At 38.5% G+C, this 12,982-nt stretch overlaps 1 protein-coding gene across 1 annotated transcript in view; it reads left to right on the forward strand.

The window, feature by feature from the left end:
• Positions 1–12,982, forward strand: part of LOC142341831 (endosome/lysosome-associated apoptosis and autophagy regulator family member 2-like) — a 250,975-nt gene that overhangs the window by 236,040 nt on the left and 1,953 nt on the right. The window contains exons 20-23 of the mRNA XM_075393083.1: positions 3,448–3,564; positions 4,138–4,284; positions 4,641–4,754; positions 11,706–12,021. Of these exons, the coding sequence (XP_075249198.1) occupies positions 3,448–3,564; positions 4,138–4,284; positions 4,641–4,754; positions 11,706–12,021 (694 nt within the window). The remainder of the gene's footprint in view (positions 1–3,447; positions 3,565–4,137; positions 4,285–4,640; positions 4,755–11,705; positions 12,022–12,982) is intronic.

Consider the following 12,982-nt stretch of genomic DNA (forward strand, 5'->3'; position numbering starts at 1 on the left):
TTGTTCATTCGTTCATGCAATTTCAACTGAAGTGCGTCCGTGACGTCCTTTTTCGCTCTTAGTGGAGCGAGTTTTTTTGTTCATTCGCGTGAATAAATATTTGGTCACGCGTGACTTACTCTCAAAAATGACTTCCTCTCGTTGAAATTGACTTTTATTCATTTTAACTCAGAGATAAGGTCAAGTGAATGTGTGTCACTCTAAATGAAGGTCATTAGAGAGCAGTGAATAGAGGCAGCAATAACTTTTACAGATTCTTAATCAAAGTATAACATTCTCAGCCTTCAATGAAAAGACTTTTTTTGTCTGTCTTTTTTACTGTTTTTTAGACTGCAGAGCTACGAAGCTATTGCGGTTATTTTCTGGCAATCTGCCAGCTATTTTTATGCAAAATTTTCGCTTGACCGTTTTTGCGCTTTTATTCTAGAACATTCTTTGACTTTGCAAGTGACATTTTGACGCTTTCCTTCATTTTTGAGTAATCTATATTGCTCTCACTCCGAAGTAAAGCTTGTTGCTACAATAAAATCAATTGCATCATAGCAAAAGGAGGGCCGGATAGCCGAGTGATCAGTGCTTCTAATGAGGGATCCGGAGGTCCGTGGTTCGAATCCCGGCCTGGTCAACTATTTTTGCACCTATATGGAAAAATTTATGTAGGCTACAGCCACTGAATTAAATTGCATCGACTGTCGTTCGATAGCATTTTTTCTGACATTAGTCGGTTTACGTTTATTTATACTCTCCTTAATTACCAGAGTCGAAGCCTTTTTCGCTAATATATTTGAAGTTTTGTCTGTTTATTTTTCCAATCTGTTTTCAATTTTTATAGTCCAGTAAAGCGCTTTTGGGGCCTGAAAATGGGTTTTTGGATTGTTAAAGCTTTGATAAAATGATTAACAATAGTCTTATCGGTTTTACTATTGAATATAGAACAGAGTTTCTAATTGTTTGGATCAACTCTTATGGCTGAAATATTGGCTAATTATTTCGAAATTCAGCATTTTTTGATGAAAAAATGACACGAAATATGGTTCTTTAGGCCAAATTTCCAAGTTGACCGGTAGTACAGACATGAAAACTACTGACAAAGTTTTTGTTTACTCGGAGGAGAGCTATTTATACATCCGGTTTTAAAGGAAGTTCTGTATTTTCTAGTATAGCAATATTAATTTTCGCTAGTTAAAATATCTATCATTCAATTATTTGGAACAATTACGTTTTGAACAGCCGAGCAGCTATAGAAAGGGCGGTTTTGGCCTCCATGAAAATTATGAGTATATTTTGGCTCTTTCTTTTTAAAAATCTTTTACCATTTTTAAAATGCCAATTACAAACAACACTGTTTTCATTAAGAGTTTCAATTAATGAGAGCTTCCAGTTATTTACAAATGTGGAACGAGAATAAATTTGAGTCTTCTGAGTAAGGCTTATTGTTTTTTTTAGCTCCGACAAAGTCTTCGCAAATTTTAAATGAATTGTTGAGGTCTGTCAGCATTTGTTGTTTTTGTTGTCTTAGAACTGAGTCTTATTAACCAAAGGTCTCTTTTGCTATATAAGGGGCTATAAAACACTTTAATGCTTTAAGTTGGTATGTAATGGATTATCCCTAATTTGACCCAATATTATCCAAATCCATCCTTTTTCTGATGTTTTTTTTAAATCAAACTGTCTATTTCGCTTACATTTGGAAATATATTTAATTTATGGACGAGCAGCAATTGGAAAAGTTAATTTGGTCTAATAGTGGAGTTTTACCAAAAATTATTTCGATTGTAATGAGGCGCTCTCGTTTCTCAAATTCATTTGTCTTGTTTTTTATGTTAATTACAGACCGGAATGATTTCAGGTCCGAGCTCAATTTTGACTGATCAAATTTGCGTAATAATGAAGACCAGTGAACATTTATGCAAACATTTTAATTTTAGCAAAAAGGATTACGTTTTTTTTTCGCTTCAACTCTGTTTTCGTAAAATTGTTTGTAAAATTTTATTCTTCGTGTATTTGTTTTCTGTGTGTTTTGACGTTGTCTGAAAATTGACAGTTCGAATTGGTTTCCTAAGCAGATACATGTTAAGGTTTTTTTAGTTGAAAGGTTGCAGTGGTTATGACTTTTTAAAAAATTTGTTTTCAAAACAATAAAGGGTTTTTGAGCTTTGCCTCTTTTGATCTTATTTCTTTCTGCTTGCAGTGTAGTCTGAGCAAAAAGAAGTCGAATCCTTTTTCAAGTGAAGTAGATTTTAGGCTTCGTTGACGTTCAATTTTTGAACTAATGTTCATTTTTTTTTAATTTTTGGAAATTTTCAAATTGTCGGTTTTTTGTCGCCGGGATGGTTTATCACATTAATGCCACATGAATGACACTTCAAATACCGCACTAATGGTGTTGAAAGAAAGCGAAAAAGATTTTATTTTGTGTTTTGAATTTTAATTGACTGTGAAATTCAATTGACTCCTTGATTTTTTCTTGTACTTGTTCTTTCTTTCTGTAGTCGTATTACAATCTGGATAATGACAGCTTTCAATGGTCTCTTATGGAGTTATAATTGAACTTTTTTATTGAGTTTAAGTCATAGCTAATGCTTTTCATGAATCTGAAATAAATTTTAAATAAAAGTATGAGCGTATTTATTAACTTCGATCTTTTTCTTTTTGTCTACTTCAAAAATTGTTTGAGTAAATACATGTCCCGCATCTTTTCAGGTGAAATGAAAATTGATTTGTTTAGTTTAGGTTAAATCTGATGCTGTTATGACTTTGTTATTAAGTTTACTGATTTAATGTTAGATACATTGAGTGTTGGCCGTACTTAATGCTTTTTGTTGTTGATTGTTGTTTGTCTTGTCACTTAGTTCCGTTAATGGCAGGTATAATTGGCCCTATAATGAGGCATTTTTTAATTTGGTGGTCTGAGTTTAACGCGATTTTCTATGTGGACACACTAATTATTTTTGAAGAATATGATAATTTCTGAAAGTTTTCTCTTTGAAAATCTCCTCATTTGGTAGAAAATTAAGTCAAAAATGTGGTAGACCGGGGTCGGAACATTATATGCGAACGCATATTACCAATCGTCTTCGATTTACTATGGTATCAAGGAGGACCTGGTTGTTTTCTTTTTCATTTTTTTGTTTCCCCAAGAACTTGTTTCTGCTCTCGTTTCTGCGTTATGTATAGTTGGAATTGTTTTTCAATTGGTTATCACACATACTAGCCTTCAATGCTTTAGAGTTTTGTAAAGTATGAAAAACAAGTGGTAGATTGAATTAGATTTGAAATTTTGGTTTTGAATTAATTGCTCACAGCTAGGGAGTGAAGTTCGAGTGGTTCCATATTTGGCAGCCCCTCTCCATTATTGTGGACTAGTTGAGTGTAAAATGAACTTATTACCCTGTAGTAAGATCTGAAGTAATTGATGGTTTTCTGAAGAGTTTGTTAATTGTGCAGGCTTGGAGAGGAGTTGGTGGCTGTGACGTTGAACAGGAGCTACATGAACTGGACAATAAAGACAACTGATGTGAACAAGGAGACCCACGACATCAACTTCTACTACATTTCATTCCAGTTAGTATTTTTGCACAGTAAATATTAGCAGCCCAGGAGACCTATGATTACTGTGATACTTTGAACCTTGCAGCCGAGTGCTGGGCGGAAGGCCTAATAATATTTATTGCGTTTTTAGGTGTTCGGCTTTTAACCACAGGTCTATTAACGACATTAGATTACGTTAGCGACCGATTGCATCAGAGGCGCATTAAACCTAACAAAATATTAAAAGACAGCAGAGCTTAATCGAGCATGCTTAACCATCTACCTAGAAATTAACTCAAAAATGTGACTGCTTCCTGATATGACAGATTTGTTTAAACACGATTCTTTCAATATCCATTCTCTCAATCTCTAACTCGGAGTGTTCTAGTCGCTGAAACAGTAGCTGGATGCCGTCGTCTAATTAGAACTCAAATTCTCTCATGTCCTTGATGAAAGATGATACTGTACTTTCCTTGACTGCTGCTGTTTTACGTTTTGGAGTGAAGTCAGTGGTTCTTTTAGTTTGACCTTGGGTCTATTCCCTACGTTGTCCAATTTTGTTACGTATCAATTAAATGGCCCAGGTTTATATGGGTGCAATTTCAGGCCCACCTACGCGTGTCCCAAGGGCCGCTCTGTCATCCTGACTCTGAGGTGTGACCCATTCGCCAGTGAGGAGGTAGAGAACCAGGTACAGGTCAATGCCAGTGATCCAGAGGGCACAGACGATGGATGCGAATACAATTTCCTCAGGTAATTTAGCTAGCCCAGGAATGTGTGAACAAGAAAATGAAGAATGAACCATTAAATTGCCTCAAAAGTGACCAGAAGCATATAGCATGAGTTAATGGTGTAAGAAGACTATATATTACTTCAACTTTACTTCAATTTATAATTAGCAATAATAACCGAAGTTAGGGAAAGCGAGCTTGTTGCTTCTGATATGACCTTTTACAAACGACGCTTCAATGGCACTTTCAAAGCTTCGAAGACTATTCAGATGATTCAAGTACGATAATGTTTCCTGTCAATATTAACTCTGTATTCAAAGTTTCGTGTTGTGGACATTCCATTGTTATTGTGCCACTGTATTTTTTGTTGTTTTGAAGGATATCAAAGTACGCGTGTCCAGAGTGTGATCAACTCTATGACATGGACGAGATTGTGGGCGAGTGTCACTTCGGACAACAAAAGATCAGATACACTTGGAAGAACGACAAACGGTAACTCTACATCGCTCTCTCTCTCTCTCTCTCTCTCTCTCTCTCTCTCTCTCTCTCTCTCTCTCTCCTCTGTCTCCCTACATCGACTAGTTTGGGCATCTCTGTTTGACATCTTAGTTAATCAGAAAATCTCATCAGTTCAAATCATGTACAAATCAAATTGTTACTTGGCACATTTTGAATGTGCTGCTCCCACAATTGGATTTTCAGTGCCAACCAATATGTTGAAGCATAATCATCTTGGCCAGTGTGATTTTGTATTTGGTTTCAAGTTTTTTTTTAAATAATTGCTCAAATCTTTCTGAAATTCTATCCAAGTGTGGCTGGCAAGTTTTCAACGCTTTGTAGTATAAGGAATTCCAATGAGCCAATAGAAGTTTGTTGGCAACTGTTGCCTTGTGAGGTATGTCTATCCAAAAATGTTGTGTTTACACAATTATAGTGGCGTAATCTAATGACAAGGCCGCATAAACGATTAACTATCCAAGATGAAAACGCTCAATAAATTATCCACGCCGTACCAACGAAAATTATATTCACGGGAGAAAGAACAGATGAGTAAGGTTAGAAGTATCCCGTGTAATCATTAATTGCTCTTGAACGAAGTTCATCGCCATTATTGTAAACGTGTGTCTTTTTTTATAGCTGCGAAACTGTAAGCTGAGCGTAGCTATATTGCGGTGCTCTTGGTTTTTTTTTGTTTCGTCGTCTGACGCTTCATTTTCGTTTTACATTTGTTCTAGAACATTCTGTCTCGTCACTGCTTAAATGGCTTTTTCGCGCTTGATTTCACGCTTTCTGCGTGACCTAAATTGCGGTTATTCAGAAACAGAATCTGTTCCTAAAACAAATTTGATTGTAAGAAAACAGATTGTATGGTCCGACAGCCGAGTGGTTAAGGCGACTGGCTGTTAACCCGGAGAGCGCCGGTTCGAGACGCGACAGGGAAACTTTTTTGCACCCAAAAACAACCTCCTTTGAAATAACTTGTAAGTTTTATAGGCGACGGCGATAACTATTATCAACTCACCTCTGCATCTTTTTCCATCTGTATTTTACGGCACGCAAGTCTATTTCGCAGCTATTCCGGCAATCTGCCGGCTATGTTATGAAAAATTTTCGCCTGACAATTTTGACTTTTCGAGTGACTTTTACGCCCTTGACTTTTTGCGTTTCGCGTGATCTAAAATTCGCAATCACAATTTCAAGCAGCTGAACTCCATTGGCGGAAATTTAATACTAAAAGTCAAATGAAAAGTGCGCTGAAACTGGTGTCATTTTTTACTTTAAAATCTTAATAGTGGTATATTTTAACCTCTAATGTGGTTATTTGAAGCCCACTATTGAACTTCTTAGTCCCATTTAGGCTCCCCCTCCTTCCTCCCCCCCCCCACCCCACCGACTGAAGCAGACTGTAATTGATTAGAGCTCCCACTAGTCGTTCGAGAGCAATTCTTCCGACGTTTAGTCGGTTATGTTTTTTAATAGCCGCGAAGCGATAGCTGAGGCTAATATTGGCCTTCTCTTGCCTTTTTTTTTATTTATTTCGTCGTCAAGATTAATGTTACGACCATATGACGTCACAACCACTTCAAATCTGTTGTTCATTCGTTCATGCAATTTCAACTGAATTGCGTGCGTAACGTCATTTTCATTCTTAGTGGAGCGAGTTTTTTGTTCATTCGCGTGAATAATTTTTTGGTCACGCGTGACTTACCTCACTCTCAAAATGGCTTCCTCACTCTGAAAATGACTTTTTAAATTTAAGTCAAAGAGATTAGGTCAAATGAGTGTATGTCACTCTATTTGAAGGTTGTTTGAGAGTAGCTAATAGAAGCAGTAATAATTTATATAGGTTCTTAATCAAAATTTAACATCTCAGCCCTTAATGAAAAGAATAAGTTTCTTTTTGGTCTGTCTTTTTACCTTTTTGAGACTACAGATCTATGAAGCTATTGCTGTCGTGGTCGATAACACGGTTCAAAGAATGCAATAAGTTGAATTTTTAGTTAAATTTTGAACTGAAAATATACAAAGATTAGCTTGTATTTATAGTAGTTATCTATGCGAAAATATACAGACAAAATTTAGATTAGCTTAAAATATTTTACATGATTGGCATATGAATAGATCTGAACTCCGAATCCCGGAGGGAGGTGATTTTCTATTTTCATCAACATTTCAGAATCATATATGGCTTTGGTACAATCGAGTTCATTAGTTGGAGGTCGGTGGATGTTAGAATCAAGTTTCTGTTGGTGGGAGAATTTACTTCTGACATATGATTGATAGGTCAATAAGATAATGATAGCGCCAAAACAAAATTACAATTGAGTTTAGTTTAGTGGCTATTACTTATCGACACAGCAACAAATTTCGTCAGGTAAGTTCTCCTTTCGTTCTTTGAAACTTTAATAAAGAAAACTAAGTTTCTTGATGTTTCTTTGAAACCATCACATCCGCCCTCGTGTTTTAAGCAAGTTTTTGGGTATAGGTTCTCCAAATCTGTCGGGTTGTTTTCTGTTTCTTGTTGATGTTCGTGAAGGCTCTGAGGTTTCGGGTTGTTGGTGCACTGCAGATGATGTGGCTGCAGAAGCTTCATCTTGAAGTGAAGGTCCCACATCTGTGCTCTGAAGTTGTTGTTCTGATTGAGATATGGTCTCCTCCACTACTGGTTCAGTTTTCAAAATTGTCCTCGTCTAGTCTCGCAATTTGGTTGTCGCTCACTAGAATAATCCGTGCTGAGTTTTCGGGCTGTATGAAAGATGTGTTCAAGCCCTTTCTGATGATGAAGGTAGCAGGAACTGTCTTTGTCTTTTCGTTGGCCTTGAATAGAATAGGTTCGCACAAGTCGAAATCTGCTATTGCTGGTAGTCTCACTCTGCGTCCCAACAAGAGTTCAACTGGAGTTTTGCCCCTCGTCTTTGAAGTGTTGCGAATTGTCATCAGTGCCCTTTGCAGAAATGCTCCAAATGACACATTAAGGTTGGGGACTCCACGCTTGAAGTGCCCGCTTCTCTGTCTGAACTGCTCTTTCATCTAATCCATTAGCTCTTGGATGATAGACGGTTGATTCCATTTTCTTAATTCCCAGTGATTCACACCACTGTTTAAGGTCACCACTTACAAATTCCGGACCATTATCAGATACTAAAGTTTTTGGTATTCCGATTTTTTAGAGATTTGACTAAGATATATTTTAACTGTTTCTGATGTTCTATTTCCCGCGGGGAAAGCTTCTATCCTACCAGAACCCGAGTCCGCAATTACTAAGTTATTGCCTTGGTCCTTAACATAACCCCAGTCCATGTGGAGCCGTTCCCAAACGTCGGCTTCTGGCCACGTAGAGACTTTTTCCCAGGCTAGGCCTGTTCATTTGACAATTCTTACCTTAACTAACAAAGTGTTGAACGTCTTGGGTAATGCCAGGCCACCATGCTATCATTCTGACTGATGCCTCAGTTGCATTCTTCCCGGCATGTTTCTCATGCGCATTTGCCAAAACCAAGTGTCGTAGTTTGGGTGGAATGAAAGGAACAACACCTCTGAAGATGATTTTATTATGTAAAGTAAGCGCATCTTTCTGTTGCTCGAATCCTTTTTCCGCTTCTGAACATTGTTTCCAATTGCCGCTCTTGATTCGTTTCATTATGTCCTGGAAGAGTCTGTTCGTTCCAAGTTCAGTTTTGATTTCTGCTTGGGTCACCAATCACTCTGGGCGAAGTAGATGTTATTGATTGCGAAGCACACTCGATCGTTGTCCGATTCGTGTTCGTCAAAATCCACTCTGCTCAAAGCATCTGCATGGGGTATCTGCTCTCCTGGTGTGTACTTCAACTCATAGTCGAACCCCATTAGAGCTATTGCCCATCTTGTGATTCTCGTTGATGCTGTCTTCGGGATCTCCTCATCTGCTGCAAAGAGATATTTGAGTGGTTTGTGGTCAGTCTGTAGGGTAAATCGTCTTCCAAGAAGGAATTGCTTAAGTCTTGTGACCACAAGCACAATTGCCAGTGCTTCCTGCTCTATGTTCGAGTAGTTTTGCTCCGCTGGGGTCAATATTCTCGATACATATATGACTGGATGTCCTTCTTGCGAAAGAACCCCGCCAATGGCTTTTTCAGAGGCGTCAGTAGTAACTGTTGCTTCTTTTTGTAGACTATATGGCTCTACTAGTGGGTTAGCACATAATTCATTTTTTATGTCTTCAAAGGCTTTTTGTTGCATTTTGCCCCATGAGAAATCGCTATTTCTCATGTTATTTAAGGGTAGCATTTTTGTCGCAAAATCAGGAATCATTCTTCCGTAAAAATTAGCTAGCCCAACAAACGATTCGAGTTGTTTGTTGTTAGTTGGTGCTTTTGCATTTTTTATTTTTTCAACATGTTTGGGATCTGGTGCTATTCCCTCCTTTGAAATGAAGTATCCAAAAAGCTAACGCTATCGACTGGTTTTGTTAGATTTTTTCTCATTAATAGTAAAATTTTTCTCACCTAGTCGGCTCTTGACTGCAAGCATTCTCTTGTCGAACTGCTCCTTGGTAGTTCCATACACCAATATATCGTCTTGAAAAATCACAACACCTTTGATTCCTTTGAGTGTTGATTCGATGCAATTCTGGAAGATTGAAGAAGAGTTTTTCAATACCTGAGGTAGTCGGCACATCTTGAACAGTCCCTGAGATGTGTCGATTGTGCATATATCTTTTGCTTCTTCGTCAAGTTCAATTTGATAGTAGGCATCTGAGAGGTCAATTTTGCCAAAGTATGAGGCCCCATGTAGGTTGTGGAAGATCGTCTCCATATCTGGTATTGGGTAGTCCTCATCCATGACCTTGCCATTGATGTGCACTTTCAAGTTCAAGCAAAGTCTCAGTTATCCACTCTTCTTCCTCTGCCACACCATTGGAGATGCATTTATGACTCCTCCTGGCTGTACCGGTTCAAGGATGCCTTGTCTGACCATTTGTTCCACCTTCTCTGAGGTAGAGGTATTTTTCTGGCTTTGCAGAACATTGGCTCTGTTCCTGGTATCAGCTTCACATGAGCTTTGTAACCCTTCACAGCAGGTAGGTGCTCGGCTGTGATGTTGTTCACACCGTGCTTGGGTAGAAGTTCTCTACCAAGTAGTCCAAATTCTTTATCAGACTGCACAACTGCTAGTTTTAGCGGGAGCCTGCTTCCGTTCCACTCAACGTCACAAGTAAGTGATCCCAGAAGCGTTAATTGATGACCATCATACGCTTCGAGATGTCTTATCTTACCATCCAACTGAGGTTTACCAAGCTCAGTCCATATTTTTGATGATATCACTGTGCTATCAGCACCTGTGTCTACCTGCATTTTTACTTTGCAGTTATTTATTGAGATATATTCCCATGTCACAGACATGCTAAAGATTTGTTCTTTAGTATAAAACATTACCATCTCCGATGCTGGAGATGCTTGCTCTGAAGAAACATTTTCTTCGCAAAAGTTATTCTGTTTATTGTACTTACCTGAATTTGGTTGGGGTTTGCTTCTACAAATTTTTGAGAAATGTCCCACCTTTTCACAGGTGTTGCATTTTTTACTTAGCGCTGGACAGGGTCTACTAGAGTGTGGCTCACCTCCACACCTAGTGCACATGTTGTTGCTTTTATTAGCCGTAATTTTTTCTTTTGGTTTTCGAAAGGTCGTTTTGAAGTTGAACCCAACTTCTTCTTTCACAGTAAAGGGCTTATTACCTGATGAAGAACTTGCAAAAGCCATTGCTTGACTTCTGAACCGTAAGATCTCGGTCATTTCAGTAACCGACATTGCTGGTTTTGCTTTAATACCGTCTAGTAGTCTAAGTTTTGCTTCAGGGTCCCTCAAACCTGAGATAAACCTTATTTTTACCAACTCCTCCTCGGGGTTGGCCGGTGTTTTCAGTTTTTCGAAGTCACAATAGCGTGCTTCTTCTCTGAGACGTGCTAGGAAGTCGTCTTCTGACTCCCCTACACCTTGTATTACGGACAGAAATTTAGCCCTGTCTGCCGTTACTACTCTCTCTTTAGGAGAAATATAATTTTGAATCGCCAATCTGATGTCTTTATACGGAGTGTCTATCAAATTCCTAGGACTCATTAGGCTCCTAAGTTTAATAATTGCATCTTGCCCGCACTTACTAAGGAAGAGATTGGTTACCTGTAGGTCCTGTACACTACCATCGGTGTTGACCTTGTCCTCTTTCTTCTCTGCGCGACTTTTCGCCACAAAAGACATAATCCACGCAGTAGCTGATTCTGCATTCTGTAGATCCAAAATTTGTCTGTCTGTAGCTGGTCTGGACACCATTGTCGTGGTCGTTAACACGGGTCAAAGAATTCAATAACTTGTTCATTGAACTGAATTCAATAACTTGTTCATTGAACTGAACAAAAGTTAGCTTGTGTTTATAGTAGTTATCTATGCGAAAATATACAGAGAAAATTTAGATTAGCTAAAAATATTTTACGTGGTTGGCTTGTGAATAGATCTTAACTCCGAATCCCGGAGGTGATTTTCTATTTTCATCAACATTTCACGAGAATCATATATGGCTTGGGTACAATCGAGTTCATTAGTTGGAGGTCGGTGGATGTTAGAATCAGGTTTCTGTTGGTGGGAGAATTTACTTCTGACATATGATTGATAGGTCAATAAGATAATGATAGCGCCAAAACAAAATTAGAATTGAGTTTAGTTTTGTGGCCATTACTTATCGACACAGCAATAAAGTTCGTCAGGTAAGTTCTTCTTTCGTTCTTTGAAACTTTAATAAAGAAAACTTCTAAGTTTCTTGATGTTTCTTTTACCTTCTTTTTGAGACTACAGATCTATGAAGCTATTGCGGCTATTTTCTGGCAATTTGCCTGCTATGTTTTACAGAAGGGAGATTTATTGAAAATAGATTCAGCTGCAGTTGTTAAGTTCTCATTATTGTTCTCAGGGTTTGTCGCGATGGTGAGTTGCCGAAGTCGATCACCCGAAAATGCACCTTCTTCACCAAAGAAGTCCAGATTGCAACAGCAGTGGCCATACTAGTCGTTCTGATTCTCGCTGTCATCAGCTCCTACTATTGGCGCAAGACTCAGAGGCTCGAGTACAAGTACCAGAAGTTGGTCCAGAGCTCTACAAAAGATGGAACTACACAGTTTGCGGAAGCACCCTCCTGTGGACTGAGTGAAGATGAGGAAGAAGACGACGACGAGCTGAACAATTTTGGAAATGACAAAAAGTCCATTTTGGGAAAGCTGCGACTGAAGGTAAGTTTTTATCAGGTTACGAGGGCATCTCATAGAGTCAGTTTCTTTCACGCGATGACTATCAAAGCTGCATTTCTCGTGAATAGTCTACTAGTCTAAGTGTACAATTTACTGAAGCTTCTGAGAAGACGCAAAATTATGTTCACACCCCCCCCCCCCCCTCACTCCAAACCGCACCCCAACCCCATCTCGCGTCCTCGTCCACTCCCCTCTTATTCTACCCCTAACACAGCACCCTCGATCCTCCCCCCTTTAGACCCTCACTCCGCTCTGCGGCTTTTTGACGACGAAATGTTAAATAGAGGCTTAAAGTATCTTAAGAAGATTAACTTTTTTTGCTGTACATTTTACAGTTGGTAGGAGAGATTGATTTACTGATGGGAGCAATGTTGAAGAGTTGACTTGCGCTTTATTATGTAGGGAAATTCTCAGCAGGTTAGTACATGTGTCCTGATCACTTGAAGTGTATCCAACTGGCGGTGATAGTCTATTGTCTCCCTCTGTCTGATCTCACGTGTAATCAGTAAAGGGTTCTCATTTGCTAGCCTGAGACTATATATCAGCTCACTGGTTGATTATAATCATCTATAATTAATATTTTTAATAGCCGCCCTCATCTTCTCAGCCGGCTATTATAGCGCTCCTATTTTTTTTTTACTTCGTCGAATAAAAAAATGTTTCGCTTTACCTCATTTTGCCGCCTTTTCAACATTTTGCGTGAAATCTTTTTGACTTTCTCTAGGCTTGTTTCTCTCTTCTCTCATTCTGCTAAAAGTGATTTTGAACATCAGTTGCTCAGCAAAGCAATTCAAAATGAACAGTCAGTATTAAAAATTGAAGTCAGAAATAGAAACGGGATAAACCCATAAAGCCCAATTTTAGATGCCCGCTATTTGAACGTCGGTCCTATAAGTATTAGTTACCTCTCTCTAATGCTTATTGTTATTGATAGTAGCCCCTG

The sequence above is a fragment of the Convolutriloba macropyga genome, chromosome 6 (genome assembly GCF_964194025.1).
Source record: "Convolutriloba macropyga chromosome 6, txConMacr16.3, whole genome shotgun sequence".
NCBI lineage: Eukaryota > Metazoa > Xenacoelomorpha > Acoela > Convolutidae > Convolutriloba > Convolutriloba macropyga.